General features: G+C 53.6%; 1 protein-coding gene across 1 annotated transcript in view; it reads left to right on the top strand.

Annotated features, from left to right (window-relative positions):
* The window catches only part of LOC123351484 (IgGFc-binding protein-like), a 38,467-nt gene that overhangs the window by 10,434 nt on the left and 7,682 nt on the right, over positions 1–20,351 (top strand). The window contains exons 2-4 of the mRNA XM_044990870.1: positions 11,168–15,972; positions 16,977–17,553; positions 18,305–18,894. Coding sequence (XP_044846805.1) covers positions 11,168–15,972; positions 16,977–17,553; positions 18,305–18,894 — 5,972 coding nt within the window. The remainder of the gene's footprint in view (positions 1–11,167; positions 15,973–16,976; positions 17,554–18,304; positions 18,895–20,351) is intronic.

The following is a 20,351-nucleotide window of genomic DNA, read 5'->3' on the forward strand; positions in this document are numbered from 1 at the left end:
TTTGGAGTTCCGTCCTTTTGCCAGGACTGACGTGGACCTTTCGCATCAAGCCTGGGCATGTCCACTGCATGCGGCCCTGTCGCCCACAGGCCCAACAGGTCGGCAGCCGCCTGGGTTCCCTCACCCAGCAGACTGTCCTAAGGACCTGTCCTTGTCCCTGCTTCGGCCGCAGCGCCCTGCCTCCACCCCAATAGGGACAGTCCCATCTTAAATGCCTATGCCTGGCACAGGTGTAACACGTCTTCCGTTCCGCACCAGGCCTCCTAGCCCTGGCACTGGGCTCCTCCCCGGCCCTCGGTAGTTCCTCCTGAACTCCCTCCGGAGGAGCTTTGTCAGGGCCCACTGTTCCTCCACCAGCTGGGCCATCTGTCTATGGAGGGCCCATTGCATCTCCCACAGTCCATTCTGGGTCTCCGGCCCCCCTGCAGGTCATTAGCCCCCTTCCACCAGGGCGCTGACCTCGGGGCCCACCCAGGGACAACACCCGGGGTCTCCCCATAGAAAACCCCAGTGTATCCAGGATCTATCATCCCCTGTTCCTTTTAGTTCAATAGTCCCACCATCCTTCCCATGCCCCTTGTATCGGGGCGAACCGCCTATGCCCACATTCTCCACCATCGTGTAACAGGGGCGAGACTCCCCCCTGCAGCACCTCCTGTCGGTCATCCTGGGACTTAGTTCTTTTGACCCAGAGCGCCCTCTGCAGGCTAGTGCCTCACTGCCACTGGCCCCCGTGTCCCTCCCGGACCCGGTGCCCCTTGTCCTTGGGCGCTGCCCCCTGGCAGTACACCCGCTCTCTGGGTCTCCCCACCCAGGGGAACCCCCACCCACTATCCCCACCTCGCCTCAGTCTTGGGCTACTGCCAGTCACCATTTAGCCCCCGCTCACTGGGGCAGACTGCAGTGTACAAGCCACTCATCACAGGCAAGGGGGGTTTGGACCAACTGCCTCTGCCTACCCTGTCTGCACGCTAGTACCTTTCTGGCCTTTGACAAGGCGCAGCCTGGGGCTTTTCTGGGCGGGAGCACCCCAGGTCCCTTGCCCTATTCCCCAGCCCTGCCCCTCTCAGGTACCCTGTTCAGCTTCCCAACATCCAGGCCCTTCTCCCTCTAGAGACAGAGAGAGACTGACTCTGCTCCTGGCCCACTGCCCTCTTATAAAGGCCTGCTGAGCCCTGATTGGGGTGTGGCCACAGCTGAGCCTGCTTCCCCAATCAGCCTGGGAATTGCTTGCTCCCAGCCACAGCCCTCTCCTGGGCTGTTTTAAGCCCTTTGAGGCCGGAGCGGGTGACCACCCCACTACACTCCCATAAATGTAAACAAACGTGTTTGTCTTACCGACTGGCTGAACAAGAAGAAGGACTGAGTGGATTTATAGGTTTTACACTGTTTTGGTTTTGAGGGCAGTTATGTAACAAAAAATCTACATTTGTAAGTTGCACTTTCACGATAAAGAGATCGCACTACAGTACTTGTATACCTCTACCCCGATATAACGCGACCGATATAACACAAATTCAGATATAATGTGGTAAAGCAATGCTCCGGGGGGGCAGGGCTGCGCACTCCGGTGGATCAAAGCAAGTTTGATATAACACGGTTTCACCTATAATGCAGTAAGATTTTTTGGCTCCCGAGGACAGCATTATATCGAGGTAGAGGTGTATGAGGTGAATTGAAAAATACTATTTCTTTTATTTATCACTTTTACAGTGCAAATATTTGGAATCACAAATAATATAAAGTAAGCAGCGTACACTTACATTCTCCCCGGCCCTCGGTAGTTCCTCCTGAACTCCCTCCGGAGGAGCTTTGTCAGGGCCCACTGTTCCTCCACCAGCTGGGCCATCTGTCTATGGAGGGCCCATTGCATCTCCCACAGTCCATTCTGGGTCTCCGGCCCCCCTGCAGGTCATTAGCCCCCTTCCACCAGGGCGCTGACCTCGGGGCCCACCCAGGGACAACACCCGGGGTCTCCCCATAGAAAACCCCAGTGTATCCAGGATCTATCATCCCCTGTTCCTTTTAGTTCAATAGTCCCACCATCCTTCCCATGCCCCTTGTATCGGGGCGAACCGCCTATGCCCACATTCTCCACCATCGTGTAACAGGGGCGAGACTCCCCCCTGCAGCACCTCCTGTCGGTCATCCTGGGACTTAGTTCTTTTGACCCAGAGCGCCCTCTGCAGGCTAGTGCCTCACTGCCACTGGCCCCCGTGTCCCTCCCGGACCCGGTGCCCCTTGTCCTTGGGCGCTGCCCCCTGGCAGTACACCCGCTCTCTGGGTCTCCCCACCCAGGGGAACCCCCACCCACTATCCCCACCTCGCCTCAGTCTTGGGCTACTGCCAGTCACCATTTAGCCCCCGCTCACTGGGGCAGACTGCAGTGTACAAGCCACTCATCACAGGCAAGGGGGGTTTGGACCAACTGCCTCTGCCTACCCTGTCTGCACGCTAGTACCTTTCTGGCCTTTGACAAGGCGCAGCCTGGGGCTTTTCTGGGCGGGAGCACCCCAGGTCCCTTGCCCTATTCCCCAGCCCTGCCCCTCTCAGGTACCCTGTTCAGCTTCCCAACATCCAGGCCCTTCTCCCTCTAGAGACAGAGAGAGACTGACTCTGCTCCTGGCCCACTGCCCTCTTATAAAGGCCTGCTGAGCCCTGATTGGGGTGTGGCCACAGCTGAGCCTGCTTCCCCAATCAGCCTGGGAATTGCTTGCTCCCAGCCACAGCCCTCTCCTGGGCTGTTTTAAGCCCTTTGAGGCCGGAGCGGGTGACCACCCCACTACACTCCCATAAATGTAAACAAACGTGTTTGTCTTACCGACTGGCTGAACAAGAAGAAGGACTGAGTGGATTTATAGGTTTTACACTGTTTTGGTTTTGAGGGCAGTTATGTAACAAAAAATCTACATTTGTAAGTTGCACTTTCACGATAAAGAGATCGCACTACAGTACTTGTATACCTCTACCCCGATATAACGCGACCGATATAACACAAATTCAGATATAATGTGGTAAAGCAATGCTCCGGGGGGGCAGGGCTGCGCACTCCGGTGGATCAAAGCAAGTTTGATATAACACGGTTTCACCTATAATGCAGTAAGATTTTTTGGCTCCCGAGGACAGCATTATATCGAGGTAGAGGTGTATGAGGTGAATTGAAAAATACTATTTCTTTTATTTATCACTTTTACAGTGCAAATATTTGGAATCACAAATAATATAAAGTAAGCAGCGTACACTTACATTCTGTGTTGTAACTGAAATCAATATACAGTAAAAGCTGTGCTATCTGGCACTTTACCAACTGGAAAGCTCTAGAAATCAGCATTTCTGATATCCATTAAAAGTCCAGTTGGCGCGGGGCTCCCTACCTGCTCTGCGTGGCTCCCCAGAAGTGGTGACATGTCCATGCTGCTCCTGGGCGGAGGAATGGCCACGGGTGCTCCATGCACTGCCCCCTCCCCGAGCGCTGTCTCCGCAGCTCCCATTGGCCAGGAAGCCACGTCACCTAGGAGCAGCAGCAGGGACATGTCGCCGCTTGCGGGGAGCCGCCCGAGGTGAGCGCCTCCTGGATCTGGCTCCCTGGAACCCCTCCCACACCCCAACCTCGTACCCTGAGCCCCCTCCCGCACCCAAACTCCTTCCTAGAGCCCATGCCCCGCACCCCCTCCTGCACCCCAGCCCCCTCCCACACCCAAACTCCATCCCTCTTAGTTAACCGGAATTATTGACTTACCGGCACCCCCCATTCCTCCAACATGCCGAATAACAATGCTTTTGCTGTATTTGAAAATGTAGAAGAACATCCAAAAATATTGAATACTTTCACTTGGTATTCTGTTGTTTAGCAGTGCAATAAAAACTGCAATGAATCATGATTAATTGTTGTGAGTTAATCACCTGAGTTAACTGTGATTAATCGACAGCCCTATTTATAATGATATGGTAAAAATGAGAAAGAAAGCAATTTTTCAGTACTAGTGTGTCTGTGACCGTTTCGTATTTTTATGTCTGCAAGTAGTTTTTAAGTGAGGTGAAACTTGGAAGACAAATGAGACTCCTGAAAGGGGTACAGTAGACTGGAGAGGTTGAGAGCCACTGATATAGAGAATCCTGGAACCATAGGGGGGTACCTCACCACCTGTATATCACAATCCCCCAACATCCCCCAGCACCCCCATGCTCAACCCAATCACCAAAATGAGACCAAAAAGTTACACCTCACAGGAGACGGGACTACGATGTGCCACAGGCAGAGAATAGGAGGAACCAAGGTCCACTGGTGCCCGAGGCCCCTGTAATAGCAGGGCAATGATTAAGTGAGAAATATGCAGATAACCTGGCAAGTGACCCACCCGCCCACGCTGCAGAGGAAGGTAAAAAATCCCCCAAGATCCCTGCCAATCTGAGCTGGGAGGGGGAGGGGAATGCCTTCTTGAGCCCACCTATGGTGATCAGCCAGACCCTGAGCATGTGGGTGAGAACCAGCCAGCCAAGCACCCAAGGACAGAAAGCTGGGTGCCGCTGCAGAGCCCTGGCCCACATGGCCCGGTGTCCCCTCGTGGCTGCCCCCAGTGCTTCAGAGGCAGGAGAAAAATCATAACCCAGAGTAGAGATGGGGGTGGATCCCTTCCTGACCCCTGCAGGTGACTGTCTGAAGCCCTGAAGCATGAAAGTCTAGGAACATCAGACATAAACCAGAAGGGACCCCCAATGCTGCCAAACCCTGCCCTCCACCATGACAAGAAGCCCCATCGTGCAGTCCCACTCATAAATTTGTCAATATCTCTCCGAAACGAATTAAATGATGCCTGCCCTAGGCAGAGGAAATGTGTGGGGGAGGGGGGCACACCAGGTCACATGCCTCCCCCACAGATTTCTGCCTTCCATTTAGCACAGTAGTTTTCAAACTGAGGGGTCTGCCCCAAAACCGTCACCTCCTGCCAGGAGCTGGCAGATCAGAAGCTGGTGGGAGCCACCCAGCCTACTCAGGCCCCTGGCCTCTGCATTGTAGGAAATGGGATGCTGACTGGCTGCCCGGCAGCCCTCCCTGCCCTGCTCCCTGGGCCAGGCCGCCTCTGCATGGCCGTGCGCTTCTCAGACAGGGCGAGCAGCACAGCTCTTGCCTCTCCCCCGAAGGAGCCCCATGCCGGACCCTTGGAGCTGGCCCCTGCCCATGGAGCCCGTCTGCATGAGATGCTCCCAAGGTGATCGCTCACCACTGTCCTGGCGCTCCTGGCTCTGCTGCTGCTCCTCAGCCCAGAGGCAACATGTGGGGTGGTTATGTGCCACCCCAGAATTGTGCCCCACCACCATCAAGAGTTACACATCGTCTCTGGCCATAGGCCAGCTCCCCGACTCCCCCAGCTGTGGGCAACGCAAGAACCCTCTTCTCAGCCTACGCCGGCCCCACTGCCTCTCTTCAATCAGCAATAGGACACACCAACCCCCAAGTCTGCTGAGCGTCCCCCTGCTCCCCCAGGTGCTCCCCAGCACACCCCAGTTTACCCATCACTGCCCCACGGAACACACAGCACTTACATGTGAAACAGACACAGAGCAAAGGGATATCAACTGGCCATCAGAAAGTTTAGGCTTGAAATTAGGCAAAGGTTTGAAGTGAAGTTCTGGAGCAGCCTCCCAAGGGGAGCAGTGGGGGCAAAAAACGTAATTGGCTTCAAGCCTGAGTGAGCTTGATACGTTTATGGAGGAGATGGTGTGATGAGACTGCTCACAATGGCATGGAGCCCATTGGTGACTGCTAGCAGCAAAATCTCCAACAGCCAGTGATGGGACACTAGATGGGGAGGGCTCTGAGTTACAACAGAGAATTATTTCCCAGGTGTCTGGCTGGTGGGTCTCACCCACATGATCAGGGTCTAACTGATCACCAGACTTGGGGTCAGGAAGGAATTTTCCCCCAGGTCACATTGGCAGAGACTCTGAGGGGTTTTCGCCTTCCTCTGCAGCATGAGGCATGGGTCACTTGCTGGTTTGAACTAGAGTAAATGGTGGATTCTCTATCACTTGAAGTCTTTAAACATGATTTGAGGACATCAGTAACTCAGCCAGAAGTTAGGGGTCAGTTACAGGAGTGGGTGGGTGAGGTTCTGTCAGCTGCAGCGTGCAGGAGGTCAGATTAGATGATCATGATGGTCCCTTCTGACCTTAAAGTCTATGAGGCATGGTGGGTAATGTAGTACCTTTCACGGGACCAACTTCTGTTGGTGGACGAGACACTCTTGAGTTTCACAGAGTTCATCTTCTGCTCTGGGAAGCTCAAAATCTTGTATTTTCCCCCACCAGAAGTTGGTGCAATCAAAGATAGTGCTTCATCCAGCTTCTCTCTTTCATATCCTGGGACCAACGCTGCAAACGGCACATAGATATGTTTATAGTGGAAACAAATTTATTTAACAAAGCACTGAAATTCAAATGACAGCAAGTAGAAATATTGGAAACAGATGGTTACATATAAAATAAAAACCTAACACACATTTCAGACTTGCGTAACTAGACTTACTTATCCTGGAGGATAATCAGCTAAACCCTGGCTCCCAGTGCGATGCTGTGGCCAAAAGTGCTAATGCGATCCTGGGATGCATAAGTGGGGGAATCCTGAGTAGGGGCAGAGAGGTTATTGTACTTCTGTATTTGGCTGTAGTGTGATCGATGCTGGAATCCTGTGTCCAGTCCTGGAGCCCACTTTGCAAGAAGGAGGTTGATAAACTGGAGAGGGTTCAGAGAAGAGCCACAAGAATGATTAAAGGATTAGTAAACATGCATTATAGTGATAGACTCAAAGAGCTCAATCCATTTCACTTAACACAGAGAAGGTTAAGGGGTGATCTGATTGCCATCTATAAATACCTACATGGGAAACAAATATTTAATAATGGGCTCTTCAATCTAGCAGAGAAAGGTCTGACACGATCCAGCGGCTAGAAGCTGAAGCTAAACAGATTCAGACTGGAAATAAGGGTAAATTCTTAACAGTGAGAATAATTAACCATGGGAACAGCTTACCAAGGGGCATGGCAGATTCTCCATCGGTGACAATTTTTAACTCAAGATTGGATGTTTTTCTAACAGATCTACTCTAGGTATTATTTGGGGGTAACTCTCTGGTGTGTGTGACACAGGAGTTCAGACTAGATGGTCTCAATTGTCCCATCTGGCCTTGGAATCTATGAAGCTATGAATTAGTTACTGTTGTGTCTCAAAGGGCAAAGCTTACCCAAAATCCTGCCAGCATCTTAAAGACACACTTGGCTGTGATTTTCCATTCCCAAGACAGGACATGCTGTCAGCTTGCCTCTCCAGTGGAAAAGATCCAGAGTGTATCAGGGTCATAGCCCCCAAAACCATTGTCTTTACTCATGACTTTCCTGTGTGCCTCTTTCCTGTTGATTCCACAATCTTTTGATTAGCACTCAGCTGGGTCTGTGACAAGCGGACAAGCCCCGATACAATAATGGCCAGCTGGAGAGAAAGAAGCATCTCTCCCTCCTACCTGACAGAAGCATGTTTATCGCCCTCTTGGTGTTACCCAGGGTTTTCTGAACCCAAAACTATGGTAATCTTTGTTTCCCAGGCAGTTTCAGGACATAAATCCCTGGGGACACAGCTCCTCCATCTGATAAATGATTGGTACACACAAGAGTGCTTTCACTCCCAAATCCTTGTTTTTATTGGGTCTAAAGCAGCAAGTTTCCAGTGGCCAGCCTTCCTCCTAGCCGCTGCGGAGTTGGAAGCCAGTCTCCTAGCTTGTTGAAATCTCTCTCCAAACTTCTCCCAAGTACACACTCTAATCTTTGTATCAGTTGTTCAAAGCCAAGCACATAACTTATAATAACCCCTAATAGGTTTACAATTTCCCTAGCAACACCAAAAGTAACTAATAATTCTACTTATCAGTAAAGCAACTCCCAAACAAAAGCACTCATAGCAGGGCCGGCTCCAGACCCCAGCGCGCCAAGCGCTCGCTTGGGACGGCATGCCGCAAGGGGCTCTCTGCCTGTCGCCGGGAGGGCGGCAGGCAGCTCCGGTGGACCTCCCGCAGGCGTGCCTGCGGAGGGTCCGCTGGTCCCGCGGCTCCGGTGGACGTCCCGCAGGCACATCTGCAGGAGGTCCACTGGAGCCGCGGGACCGGCGACCGCCAGAGCGCCCCCCGCGGCGTGCCACCATGCTTGGGGCGGCGAAATTACTAGAGCCGCCCCTGACTCATAGTCAGAGACACCCAGATTCAGGGTTAGCAATCCACATTCCCTTCCTTTCCTGTGAATCTGTTACTTTATCTATCCTTGGTAGCAACACTGAATCTGTGCAGCTGTTTTGTCTGCTCTACTTAGACAAAGGCCAAATTATTCCTGACTCCATGGTGTTCTCAATTCCAGGTAATGGTGGCTCAATACACAACCGAATTATGTCAAGTCCAATTCTTTCATAACATGGGGCCCTGCCGTATTTCACAGGCTTTCAGAACATCATTTTCAGCACAGATACGTTATTCCTTAAACATGATCCATACGTACGTTTCGCAACAACTAAGATGACCAGTGGTTTTGGGGGTCTTGGTAGAGACCTCACATGCCGCCTTTTGGTATGTGCATACCTCTGACTGTGAAACTCTAGCCCCTCCTCCCCCCCCCCCCCACCACCACCACCAGCTGGAATCAAGAAATTCCTGGATCACAGCCCCCACAATGGTTCTTGTGCCGATGTTCTCCTTCAGTTTCATAGATCTTCCCCCTCCCAGACATTTAGCCCCTTGATGTATTACATATTGGCGTTAAGGCTGCATTTTAGTCATGGGTATTTTTAGTACAAATCATGGACAGGTCACGGGCAGTAAACAAAAAGTCATACCCCGTGACCTGTCCATGACTTTTACTATATACCCCTAAATAAAACTTGGGCCAGGGGCCTCGGGTGCTGGGCAGGGGTGGCCCGGGACCCCCACTGGTGCTGGTGGGGGATGGGCAATGGCACACGACCATGTTTAAGAAGGATGAATTCAAACTGGAACGGGTACAAAGAAGGGCCACTAGAATGATCCGAGGAATGGAAAGCCTGTCATATGAAAAGAGACTTGAGGAGCTCGGTTTGTTTTCCTTAACCAAAAGAAGGATAAGAGGAGATATGATTGCACTCTTTAAATATATCAGAGGGATAAATACCAGGGAGGGAGAGGAATTATTTCAGCTCAGTACTAATGTGGACACGAGAACAAATGGATATAAATTGGCAGTCGGGAAGTTTAGGCTTGAAATTAGACGAAGGTTTCTAACCATCAGGGGAGTGAAATTCTGGAACAGCCTACCGAGGGAAACAGTGGGGGCGAAGGACCTCTCTGGCTTTAAGATTAAGCTTGATAAGTTTATGGAGGGAATGGTTTGATAGGATAACACTATTTAGTCAATAGGTCAATAACGTGCTGCCACTGGTAATTAGTACCGAGAGTCAATGTTGGGATATTGAAAGTCTTTTTCCTGAGTGTCTGGCTGGAGAGTCTTGCCCGCATGCTCGGAGTTCAGCTGATCGCCATATTTGGGGTCGGGAAGGAATTTTCCTCCAGGGTAGATTGGCAGTGGCCCTGAAGGTTTTTTGCCTTCCTCCGCAGCATGGGGCAGGGGTCGCTTGCTGGAGGATTACCTGCTACTTGAAGTCTTTAAACCAGGATTTGGGGACTTCAACAGCTGAGTCAAGGGAGAGAATTATTTCAAGAGTGGGTGGGTCAGCTTTTGTGGCCTGCATTTTGCGGGAGGTCAGACTAGATGATCATAATGGTCCCTTCTGATCTTAAGTTCTATGATTCTATGATTCTATGACCCAGGACCCCCACAGGTGCTGGGGGGAGAGGGGGCTCAGGGCTGGGGCAGGGTGTTGGGGTGGGGGCAATGCTTACCTGAGGGGGAGAACTTCCTGGCTCCCACTGATGACCCTGATGCTCCTCAGGGGAGGGGAAGCCAGGGGGGATCCGCATGCTCCCACCACAAGCGGCAGTTCCGCAGCTCCCATTGGCCGGGAAGCGCAGCCAATGGGAGCTGCGGGGGCAGCACTTGCGGGTGTGGGCAGTGCGCGGAGCCCTCTGGCTCCTCCGCCTAGGCGCTACAGGGACATGCCGGTGGGAGCCAGGGAGCTTCTTCCCCCACACCAGGTAAGTGCCGCCTTGCACCCCAACAACCCTGCCCAGCCCTGAGCCCCGTCCCACACCCAAACTGCTGTTGCTGCTGGCCCAGAGGTTGCCCGGCTCAGGCAGCCCCTTAGCCAGACACACTGGCTGCAGAAGTCACAGAGGTCACGGAAAGTCACAAAATCCATGACTTGCATGCGTGGGCGGTGGGTGAACCAGTGGCTTGGGGAGGCTAGCCCCTGGCCTGGCCCCTGGCCTGGCCTGGCCCCGTCCCTCCCTCCTCCTTTCCCCCAAGCCCAGACACACCCTCTGCAGCCCCAAGCCCTGGATCACTGGACAGGCAGGTGGCCCCCAGGCCCGGAACGCTGAGCAAAGCGTGGGCATGCACCTCCCCCAACCCCAAAGCACCGGGCCGGCAGCCCACCCCGCCCCCAGCCCCAGAGCACCAGACACCGCATAGCCCCCAGCCGTAGCGCACTGGGCAGGCGGGTGGCATGTGCCCCCCCCAGCTCCCTCCTAGCCCTGGAGCACTGGGTGGCGCAGCCCCTGTGCCAGGGGCCCTCCCAACACTGGGCACCCTCAGCTACTCCAAGTCCCAGCCGCCCAAGCCCCAGCCCCAGCAGGCTTCCCTTCCTGGAAGAGGAGCAGCCTGCCTGGGCTGGGGCCAACAAACAGCAAGAAGGGACCTCCGGACAGAACGTGGGCAGGGCAACGCGGGGGTGTTTGGGGAGGCACAGCTTTCCCCTGCGTATTAGATGTACCACTCATGCTCCCATGACCTCCGTGACAGACACACAGGCTTAATTAGAGTCAACTAATGGGGACAGATGCAGGCTGCCTATGTGCAATGCCATAGATGGCTGACCCAGGTGGGTACTTGTGCCATCCTTCTCACACTGCTGTTTGCAGAAACCAGCTTCGTTTCCAGCTCTCACTAGATACCACCCAAGTGGCAGGTCTTGCCCTGAGCATGAGTGGATTCTTCCACGGTGGCCTTTTCAATTACTTGTGTGTATTTTTCTTCCTCAGCTGTGAGTTCCGAGCATCCCAAGCACCCAGATCCCTGCAGTGGGGTGCAGTGCCGAAGGGGGTACCAGTGCATTGACAAGAATGGAGAGCCAGATTGCATCCCTGACTTTCGAACCTGCAACTCAGTGCACTGCAAAGAAGGGACTACTTGCAATATTGTACACGGCTGGCCCAGGTGCGTCCCAAACCTGCTGTCCTGCCATCACATCAAATGCAAACAGGGGACTGTGTGCAAACTTCAGAATGGCTGGCCCAGCTGTGTCCCTGTGCCATCCTGCCAGAACACCCATTGCAAGGACGGGACCTTTTGCCAGATGGCAGACAGTGGGCCCAAATGCATCCCTGTACCATCCTGCCAGAACACGCATTGCAAGGAGGGGACAGTGTGCAAAATCATAGATGGCTGGCCTAAATGTGTTCCCGTGCCATCCTGCCAGAACACCCAATGCAAAAAAGGGACCATGTGCCAGGTTGTAGACGGCTGGCCCAAGTGCATCTCTGTGCCATCCTGCCAGAACACCCACTGCAAAAAGGGCACAGTATGCAAAGATATAGACGGCTGGCCCAAGTGTGTCCCTCTGCCATCCTGCCAGAACACCCACTGCAAAAAGGGTACAGTGTGCAAAGATATAGATGGCTGGCCCAAGTGCGTCCCTGTGCCATCCTGCCAGAACACCCACTGCAAAAAGGGCACAGTATGCAAAGATATAGATGGCTGGCCCAAGTGCGTCCCTGTGCCATCCTGCCAGAACACCCACTGCAAAAAGGGCACAGTGTGCCACATGATATATGGCTGGCCCAAGTGCATCCCTGTGCCATCCTGCCATGACACACTCTGCAAAGAGGGCACCGTGTGCCAGGTCATGGATGGATGGCCCAAATGTGTCCCTGTGCCATCCTGCCATAATACTCATTGCAAAAAGGGTACCATGTGCCAAATCATAGATGGATGGCCCAAGTGCATCCCCGTGCCATCCTGTCAGAACACACATTGCAAAAAGGGGACCGTGTGCCAGGTTGTAGATGGCTGGCCCAAGTGCATCCCTGTGCCATCCTGCCAGAACACCCACTGCAAAAAGGGCACAGTGTGCAAAGATATAGACGGCTGGCCCAAGTGCATCCCTGTGCCGACCTGCCAGAACACCCACTGCAAAAAGGGCACAGTGTGCAAAGATATAGACGGCTGGCCCAAGTGCATCCCTGTGCCATCCTGCCAGAACACTCACTGCAAAAAGGGCACAGTGTGCAAAGATATAGATGGCTGGCCCAAGTGCATCCCTGTGCCATCCTGCCAGAACACCCACTGCAAAAAGGGGACATTTTGCACCATAGTAGATGGTTCACCTATGTGTGTCCCCATGCCATCCTGCCAGAACACCCAATGCAAAAAGGGCACTGTGTGCCAGATCATAGACGGCTGGCCCAAGTGTGTCCCTGTGCCGACCTGCCAGAACACCCACTGCAAAAAGGGCACTGTGTGCCAGATCATAGACGGCTGGCCCAAGTGCATCCCTGTGCCATCCTGTCAGAACACCCACTGTAAAAAGGGGACAGTGTGCAAAGATATAGACGGCTGGCCCAAGTGCATCCCTGTGCCGACCTGCCATAACACCCACTGCAAAAAGGGGACATTTTGCAGCATAGTAGATGGCTCACCTATGTGCGTCCCCATGCCATCCTGCCAGAACACCCACTGCAAAAAGGGGACTGTGTGCAAAGATATAGACGGCTGGCCCAAGTGCATCCCTGTGCCGACCTGCCAGAACACCCACTGCAAAAAGGGCACAGTGTGCAAAGATATAGACGGCTGGCCCAAGTGCATCCCTGTGCCATCCTGCCATAACACCCACTGCAAAAAGGGCACAGTGTGCAAAGATATAGACGGCTGGCCCAAGTGCATCCCTGTGCCGACCTGCCATAACACCCACTGCAAAAAGGGCACAGTGTGCAAAGATATAGACGGCTGGCCCAAGTGCATCCCTGTGCCGACCTGCCATAACACCCACTGCAAAAAGGGCACAGTGTGCAAAGATATAGACGGCTGGCCCAAGTGCATCCCTGTGCCGACCTGCCATAACACCCACTGCAAAAAGGGCACAGTGTGCAAAGATATAGACGGCTGGCCCAAGTGCATCCCTGTGCCGACCTGCCATAACACCAACTGCAAAAAGGGGACAGTGTGCAAAGATATAGACGGCTGGCCCAAGTGCATCCCCGTGCCATCCTGCCAGAACACACATTGCAAAAAGGGCACAGTATGCAAAGATATAGACGGCTGGCCCAAGTGCATCCCTGTGCCGACCTGCCATCACACCCACTGCAAAAAGGGGACAGTGTGCAAAGATATAGACGGCTGGCCCAAGTGCATCCCCGTGCCATCCTGCCAGAACACCCACTGCAAAAAGGGCACAGTGTGCAAAGATATAGACGGCTGGCCCAAGTGTGTCCCTGTGCCATCCTGCCAGAACACCCACTGCAAAAAAGGGACTTTTTGCAGCATAGTAGATGGCTCGCCTAGGTGTGTCCCCATGCCATCCTGCCAGAACACCCACTGCAAAAAGGGCACTGTGTGCCAGATCATAGACAGCTGGCCAAAGTGTGTCCCCGTGCCAACCTGCCATAACACCCACTGCAAAAAAGGGACTGTGTGCAAAGATATAGACGGCTGGCCCAAGTGCATCCCTGTGCCATCCTGCCAGAACACCCACTGCAAAAAGGGGACAGTGTGCAAAGATATAGACGGCTGGCCCAAGTGCATCCCTGTGCCATCCTGCCATAACACCCACTGCAAAAAGGGGACTTTTTGCAGCATAGTAAATGGCTGGCCCAGGTGTGTCCCTGTGCCGTCTTGCCAGAACATCCAGTGCAAAAAGGGAACCAGGTGCCAGATCATAGACGGCTGGCCCAGGTGTGTCCCTGTGCCATCCTGCCAAAACACCCACTGCGAAAAGGGGACTTTTTGCAGCGTAGTAGATGGCTCGCCTAGGTGTGTCCCTGTGCCATCCTGCCAGAACACACAGTGCAAAAAGGGGACTGTGTGCAAGGTTGAAGATGGTTGGCCTAAATGTGTGTCTGTACCATCCTGCCAGAACACCCACTGCAAAGAGGGGACCCTCTGCCAGGAGGAAGGTGGCTGGCCCAAGTGTGTCCCTGTGCCATCCTGCAAGAACACCCGCTGCAAAGAGGGGACTGTGTGCAAGCTTGACGATGGTTGGCCTAAGTGTGTCCACATCCCACCATCCTGCAAAGAAATCCAGTGCAAAGAAGGAACAGCATGCAAGATGGTAAACGGCTGGCCCAACTGCCTCCCTGTGCCGTCCTGTCAGAACACTCATTGCAAAGAGGGCATGGTGTGTGAGATGCTTCAGGGCTGGCCCATGTGTGTCTCCTCCCCGCCTTTATCATGTGCTGCCTTTTTGTGCCAAGAAGGGACCATGTGCGAGATGGGGAAAGATGGCCCCAGGTGTGTTCCCGTGCCACCATCCTGCCTGAATTTCCAGTGCCCTCCGGGGACTGTGTGCGAGATCGTTCACGGCTGGCCCAGTTGTGTCCCAGTGCCATCCTGCCACCACTTCAAGTGCAAAGAGGGCACTGTGTGCAAACTGGTGAATGGCCAGCCAGAGTGTGTGCACACCCCACCGGCCTGCGACGGAGTACATTGCAAGGAAGGGACTGTGTGTAAGTCCATAGATGGCTGGCCCAAGTGTATGCGATTTTTCAGAGCTGCCCCATTGTCTCCGCCATCTTGTGCTGAAACTGCCTGCAAACCGGGCACCGTGTGCCAGATGGTGGATGGCTGGCCCAAGTGCATGCCAAGGAAGCCCTCCTGTGATGGCATCCATTGCAAACCAGGTACCATGTGCCGGATACTGGACGGTTGGCCCAAATGCGTGCAAAAGAAACCCTCCTGTGAGAACATCCGTTGCAAACCAGATACTTTGTGTCAGATGGTGGACGGTTGGCCCCAGTGTGTGCCAAGGAAACCCTCCTGTGATGGCATCCGTTGCAAACCGGGTACTGTGTGCCGGATGGTGGGCGGCTGGCCCAAGTGCGTGCCAAAGAAACCCTCCTGTGACAGTGTGCATTGCAAACCGGGCACCGTGTGCCAGATGGTGGACAGCTGGCCTCTGTGTGTGCCAAAGAAGCTCTCCTGCAACAGCATCCATTGCAAACCAGGTACTGTGTGCCATATTGTGAATGGCTGGCCCCAGTGTGTGCCAAAGAAACCCTCCTGTGAAACCATCCTCTGCATACCGGATACCTTGTGTCAGATGGTGGATGGTTGGCCCCAGTGCGTGCCAAGGAAACCCTCCTGTGCCAGCATCCGTTGCAAACCAGGAACAGTGTGCCAGGTGGTGAATGGATGGCCCAAGTGCGTGCCAAAAAAACCCTCCTGTGCCAGCATCCGTTGCAAACCAGGAACAGTGTGCCAGGTGGTGAATGGCTGGCCCAAGTGCGTGCCAACCCACAAGTCCTGCGACACTGTCCAGTGCAGCAAAGGGATGGTGTGCGAGGTGGCAGGTGGTTGGCCCCAGTGCGTCCTGGCATCGCGCTCCCAGCCCGTCTGCTGGGCCTCAGGCCACCCCCACTACCACACCTTCGACGGGCACAGCTACGACTTCCACGGCACCTGCAGCTACACTGTGGTCAAGACCTGCCGCCATAAGCCCAAGCTCCCTGCCTTCCACATCATCGCCAAGAGCCAGAAGCGCGACAACACGCGGGTCTCCTTCGTCAGCCAGGTCACCGTCAAGGCCTACCACTACAACATCACCATGGTCAAATACGAGTACGGGCTCGCCAGGGTAAGGAACTCAGCGCCACCCACAGCCAGGCCGCTGGGGTCAGCGGGGCTAAGTCACCTCTCACTCACCCGGTGTAAATCCAGAGTGACTCCACTGGAGCTAACGGAGTTACACCTTTGTGTGCAAGTGGAGAATCAGGTCCCCTGACTACAACAGAGTGGATCAGATGCATCCAGTGGCCACCCTTTTTTGCCAGGTGCTGCCCAGACAGAGCAAGACACAATCCCTGCCCCAGCTGAGGTTGGAGCCCTGTTGTGTCAGGCACTGCCCAGACAGAGCAGGACACAGTCCCTGCCCCTGATGTGCCAGGTGCTTCCCAGACACACAGCGAGAGACAGACCCTGCCCCAGCTGAGATCAGGGCCCCGTTGTGCCAGGCGCTGCCCAGACTCACAGCACGAGACAGGCCCTGCCTCAGCTGAGATCAGGGCCCCGTTGTGCCGGGCACTGCCCAGACTCAGCGTGAGACACTCCCTGCCCCCAAGACCTCACAAGCTGAACAGGAATAGGAGGCAGTTGCAGCACTAGCCTACAGGGTAGAAGACCTTGGTTTACAATTCCCTGCTGTGCCACAGATCCTCTGTTTGATCCCTGTATTCTGTGGATAATGGCCCTGCTCTCCCTCCCAGGGGTTGTGATCTGTTAATGCTTGTGAGGGGCCTAGATGCCCCAGTGGAGGAGGTCCTGGCACTGCACTGGGAGATTATGGCCGAGTTCTGCCGGGTAGGCTGCCTGGTTCCAAGGGAAGTTGGCATCCAGATCTCTTGTAAAGGGTGGTGGGAAAAAATCCCACCCTAGTCCAAGGGACAGAACCAGGAATCAACACTGCTGAGGCCTAGCCCAGCTCCCAAACCAATGCTGAGGGAGAGCCCAAGTGGCACCGGTGGGACTTGAACTCAGGTTTCCAAAGACCCCAGCCAAGGCCTTAGCCACAAGGCTGCTCTTCCCCTCAGCCTGGTGTTTGGCATTTAGCCTGATGGAGGCTGTTCCTTTAACCCTCCCCAGGTGAACGGCCAGCGGACCCGCCTGCCCGTCTCCCTGCACGACGGGAAGCTCTGGCTCCACCAACGAGGAGGCCAGCTGGTCGTGGAGGCCGAGTTCGGCCTGAAGGTCTACTACGACTGGAACTACTACCTGGTGGTCAGGGTCACCAAGGCCTTCCTGGGCCAGCTGTGTGGCCTGTGTGGCAACTACAACGGGGACCCCAGTGATGACTTCCTCACCCCCTCGGGGCACCCTGCCGCCAATGCCGTGAAGTTTGGCAAGAGCTGGAAGGTGGAGGATGGTGACAGACAGTGCCAGCATGGCTGCAAGGGGAAGTGCTGGGGCTGCTCGCCGGAGTTGGTGAGGCGCTACCGCGGAGAGGCCTACTGTGGTCTGATCACCAAGACAGCCCAAAATGGCCCCTTCCGGCGTTGCCATGCCCTGATCAACCCCAAAGCCTTCCTGGATGATTGCGTGGCCGACCTCTGCACCTACGATGGCTACAAGCAGATCCTGTGCCGGGCGCTCAAGACTTACGCGGACGCCTGCCAGCGGGAGGGCGCAGTGGTGAAAGACTGGAGAAAACAGGCTGGCTGCCGTGAGTAATAAGAGGAGATGGGGCCATGGGCAGCCATATCATTGAGTGCTGGGAGCGTGGGGAAGGGCTGAGGACATGGGTGTTCTGTCCAATGGGTGCATTTTGTTGGGTTTCCAGCAGCATGGGGCTCTGGGTCCCAATATGATGGAATGTGGTGTAAATGTCTGGATGGAAGGGTAGGTATAGGTCCTGCAGAAGGGTGGATAGTCAGAGTAGATGCATATATGGACAGACATCTATTAAATTGATGGGTGGATACCATGGATGGATGGAGAGGTGAACACATAGATAGAGACAAATGGAAGATACCTGGATAGACTGAGGGATGGATGATAGATACCGCAAATGGATGGAGAGATATGGAAGATGGATGGATAGATATTGCAGAAGGGCGGTTAGATGTATGCTGTGGATGGAGATGGACTGTAACTGGTTGGATGGATGAATATACTGTCTGCAGTGTGCATGAGTAATAACTACCACCTCTCGCAGGATGTGTTGCATCTGGTCTGTGTGTGTGTGTGTGCCCACACCCACTTCTGGATGGAATCAGATTTGAACAGCTGTGTGTCATATCCCCCATACTGCTGTCAACAGAGAGTGATTCCCCTTTAGTTCAGGAGGCCCAGGCCTGTGTCTGCACAGCAGGAGGAGACCCTGTGGCTCCTGTATAATGCAGCTGAGACTCCAGTGGCCATAGCTTTGTTAGGGAGAAGTAACCACTGACGCTGGTGTCCTTTCCCTTTGACAGCTCTGCCCTGCCCAGAGAACAGCCAGTACCAGCTCTGTGGCTCCGCCTGCCCTTCCACGTGTAACAACTTTGCATCCCTGGACAAGTGCCGCTTGCCCTGCATGGAGACCTGCCAGTGCAAGCAGGGCTACATGCTGGACGGGGGTCAGTGCATCCCCAAGGGGCGCTGCGGCTGCATCCACAAGGGGCGTCTCTACGCCCCCGGAGAGCATTTCTGGGGAGATAGGAAGTGCCGGCAGAAGTGCCAGTGCAACCTGCACAGCAGGAAGGTCACCTGCCAGCTCTCCCGGTGCCAGGAGGGTGAGGAGTGCCGGGTGGCCAACGGCATCCGGAGCTGCTACCCCACCCGCTACGGAACTTGCTCTGCCCTGGGGGAGTCACACTACATCACCTTCGACGGGCTGCACTATGACTTCCGTGGAACTTGTGTCTACCTCCTGGCTGGCTTGTGCCACAAGAACTCCAGCCTGGTGAAGTTCCAGGTCCTGGTGCAGTACCAGAGGAAGGGCAGCCAAAGTGGCTCTGGCACCAAGGTGGTAGAGATCCATGTCTACGGCGTGAAGCTTGTCATTATCCACGGAAAGGTCCGGGTAAGTGTGCAGTCACTGCAGGGTAAGTGTGCAGTTGTTGCAGGGTAACTGTGCAGTCGCTGCAGGGTAAGTCACCAGCAGGGCCGGCTCCAGGCACCAGCTTATCAAGCAGGTGCTTGGGGCGGCAACTCCGGAGCAGGGCAGCACTTTCAGGTGTTCGGCGGCAATTCGGCAGAGGGTCCCTCACTCCCGCTCGGAGCGAAGGACCTCCTGCTGAATTGCCGCAGATCGCGATCGCGGCTTTTTTTTTTTTTTGGCTGCTTGGGGCGGCAAAACCCATGGAGCCGGCCCTGGTCACCAGTCATTGCAGGGTAAGTGTGCAGTTGCTGCATGCAGCTGCACAGATGCAGGCACCTTCTTTTGACATCAAGGAGTACTATCCAGTAAAGAGTGAGTAAATACAGAATAAAGAATGAGTAAAGAGAAACTACTGAGTAAGGAATGAATAAGGAGTTATTAGCGAGTAACTAATAAGTATTGAATAAGTAGTGGGTAAGGAATGTGTAATGAGTAGCTACTAAATAAGGAACAGGTGTTGAGTAAGGAGTGAGGAAGTGAATAAATACTGGCTAAGGATCAAGAAATTAATTTACTACTGAGCAACTAGTAGGGAATGAGTAAGTCATGAATAATGAATGAGTAAATAGCAAGTAAATATTGAGAAAGAATGAGTAAGTACAGAATAAGGAGAAAGGAAGTAGTAACTACAGAGTTAGAGGTGAGTAAGTACAAAGTAAGGCATAAACACTGATGAAGGTATAACTTCTTAGTAAGTAGTGAATACTGAGTAAGGAATGCATAAGGCACAAATACTGAGTAAGGAGCAAGGAAGTTATAACTTCTTAGTAGGTAATGAGTAACTACTGAGTAAGGAGTGAGTAATCAACGAACAGCTCAGTAATGTAATTTTCTAACAGCGCCTTGTTCAACAGAATTATTTTAATAGTGTTGATTTTGAAACAATCTTGTGTTGTTAAGATAAGGAAGTGTTGTTTACTACATCTCATAACACAAAAACTATGGGTCACCAAATGATATTAATAGGCAACAGGTTCAAAACAAATAAAAGGAAGTATTTCTTCACACAACACACAGTCAGTCTGTGGAACTCCTTGCCAGAGGATGTTGTGAAGGCCAAGACCATAACAGGGTTCAAAAAAGATCTAGATCAATTCATGGAGGACAGGTCTATCAATGGCTATTAGCCAGGATGGGCAGGGATGGTGTCCCTAGCTTCTGTTTGCCAGAAGCTGGGAATGAGCGATAGGGGATGGATCACTTGATGATTACCTGTTCTGTTCATTCCCTCTGGGGTACCTGGCACTGGCCACTGTCAGAAGACAGGATTCTGGGCTAGATGGACCTTTGGTCTGACCCAGTAGGGCCGTTCTTATGTCCTTGTTTGAACATGAATTGTTAATTTTGTGAGCATTCATGGCCTGCCATACAATTCCCAT

The sequence above is a fragment of the Mauremys mutica genome, chromosome 17 (assembly GCF_020497125.1).
Source record: "Mauremys mutica isolate MM-2020 ecotype Southern chromosome 17, ASM2049712v1, whole genome shotgun sequence".
Lineage (NCBI taxonomy): Eukaryota > Metazoa > Chordata > Testudines > Geoemydidae > Mauremys > Mauremys mutica.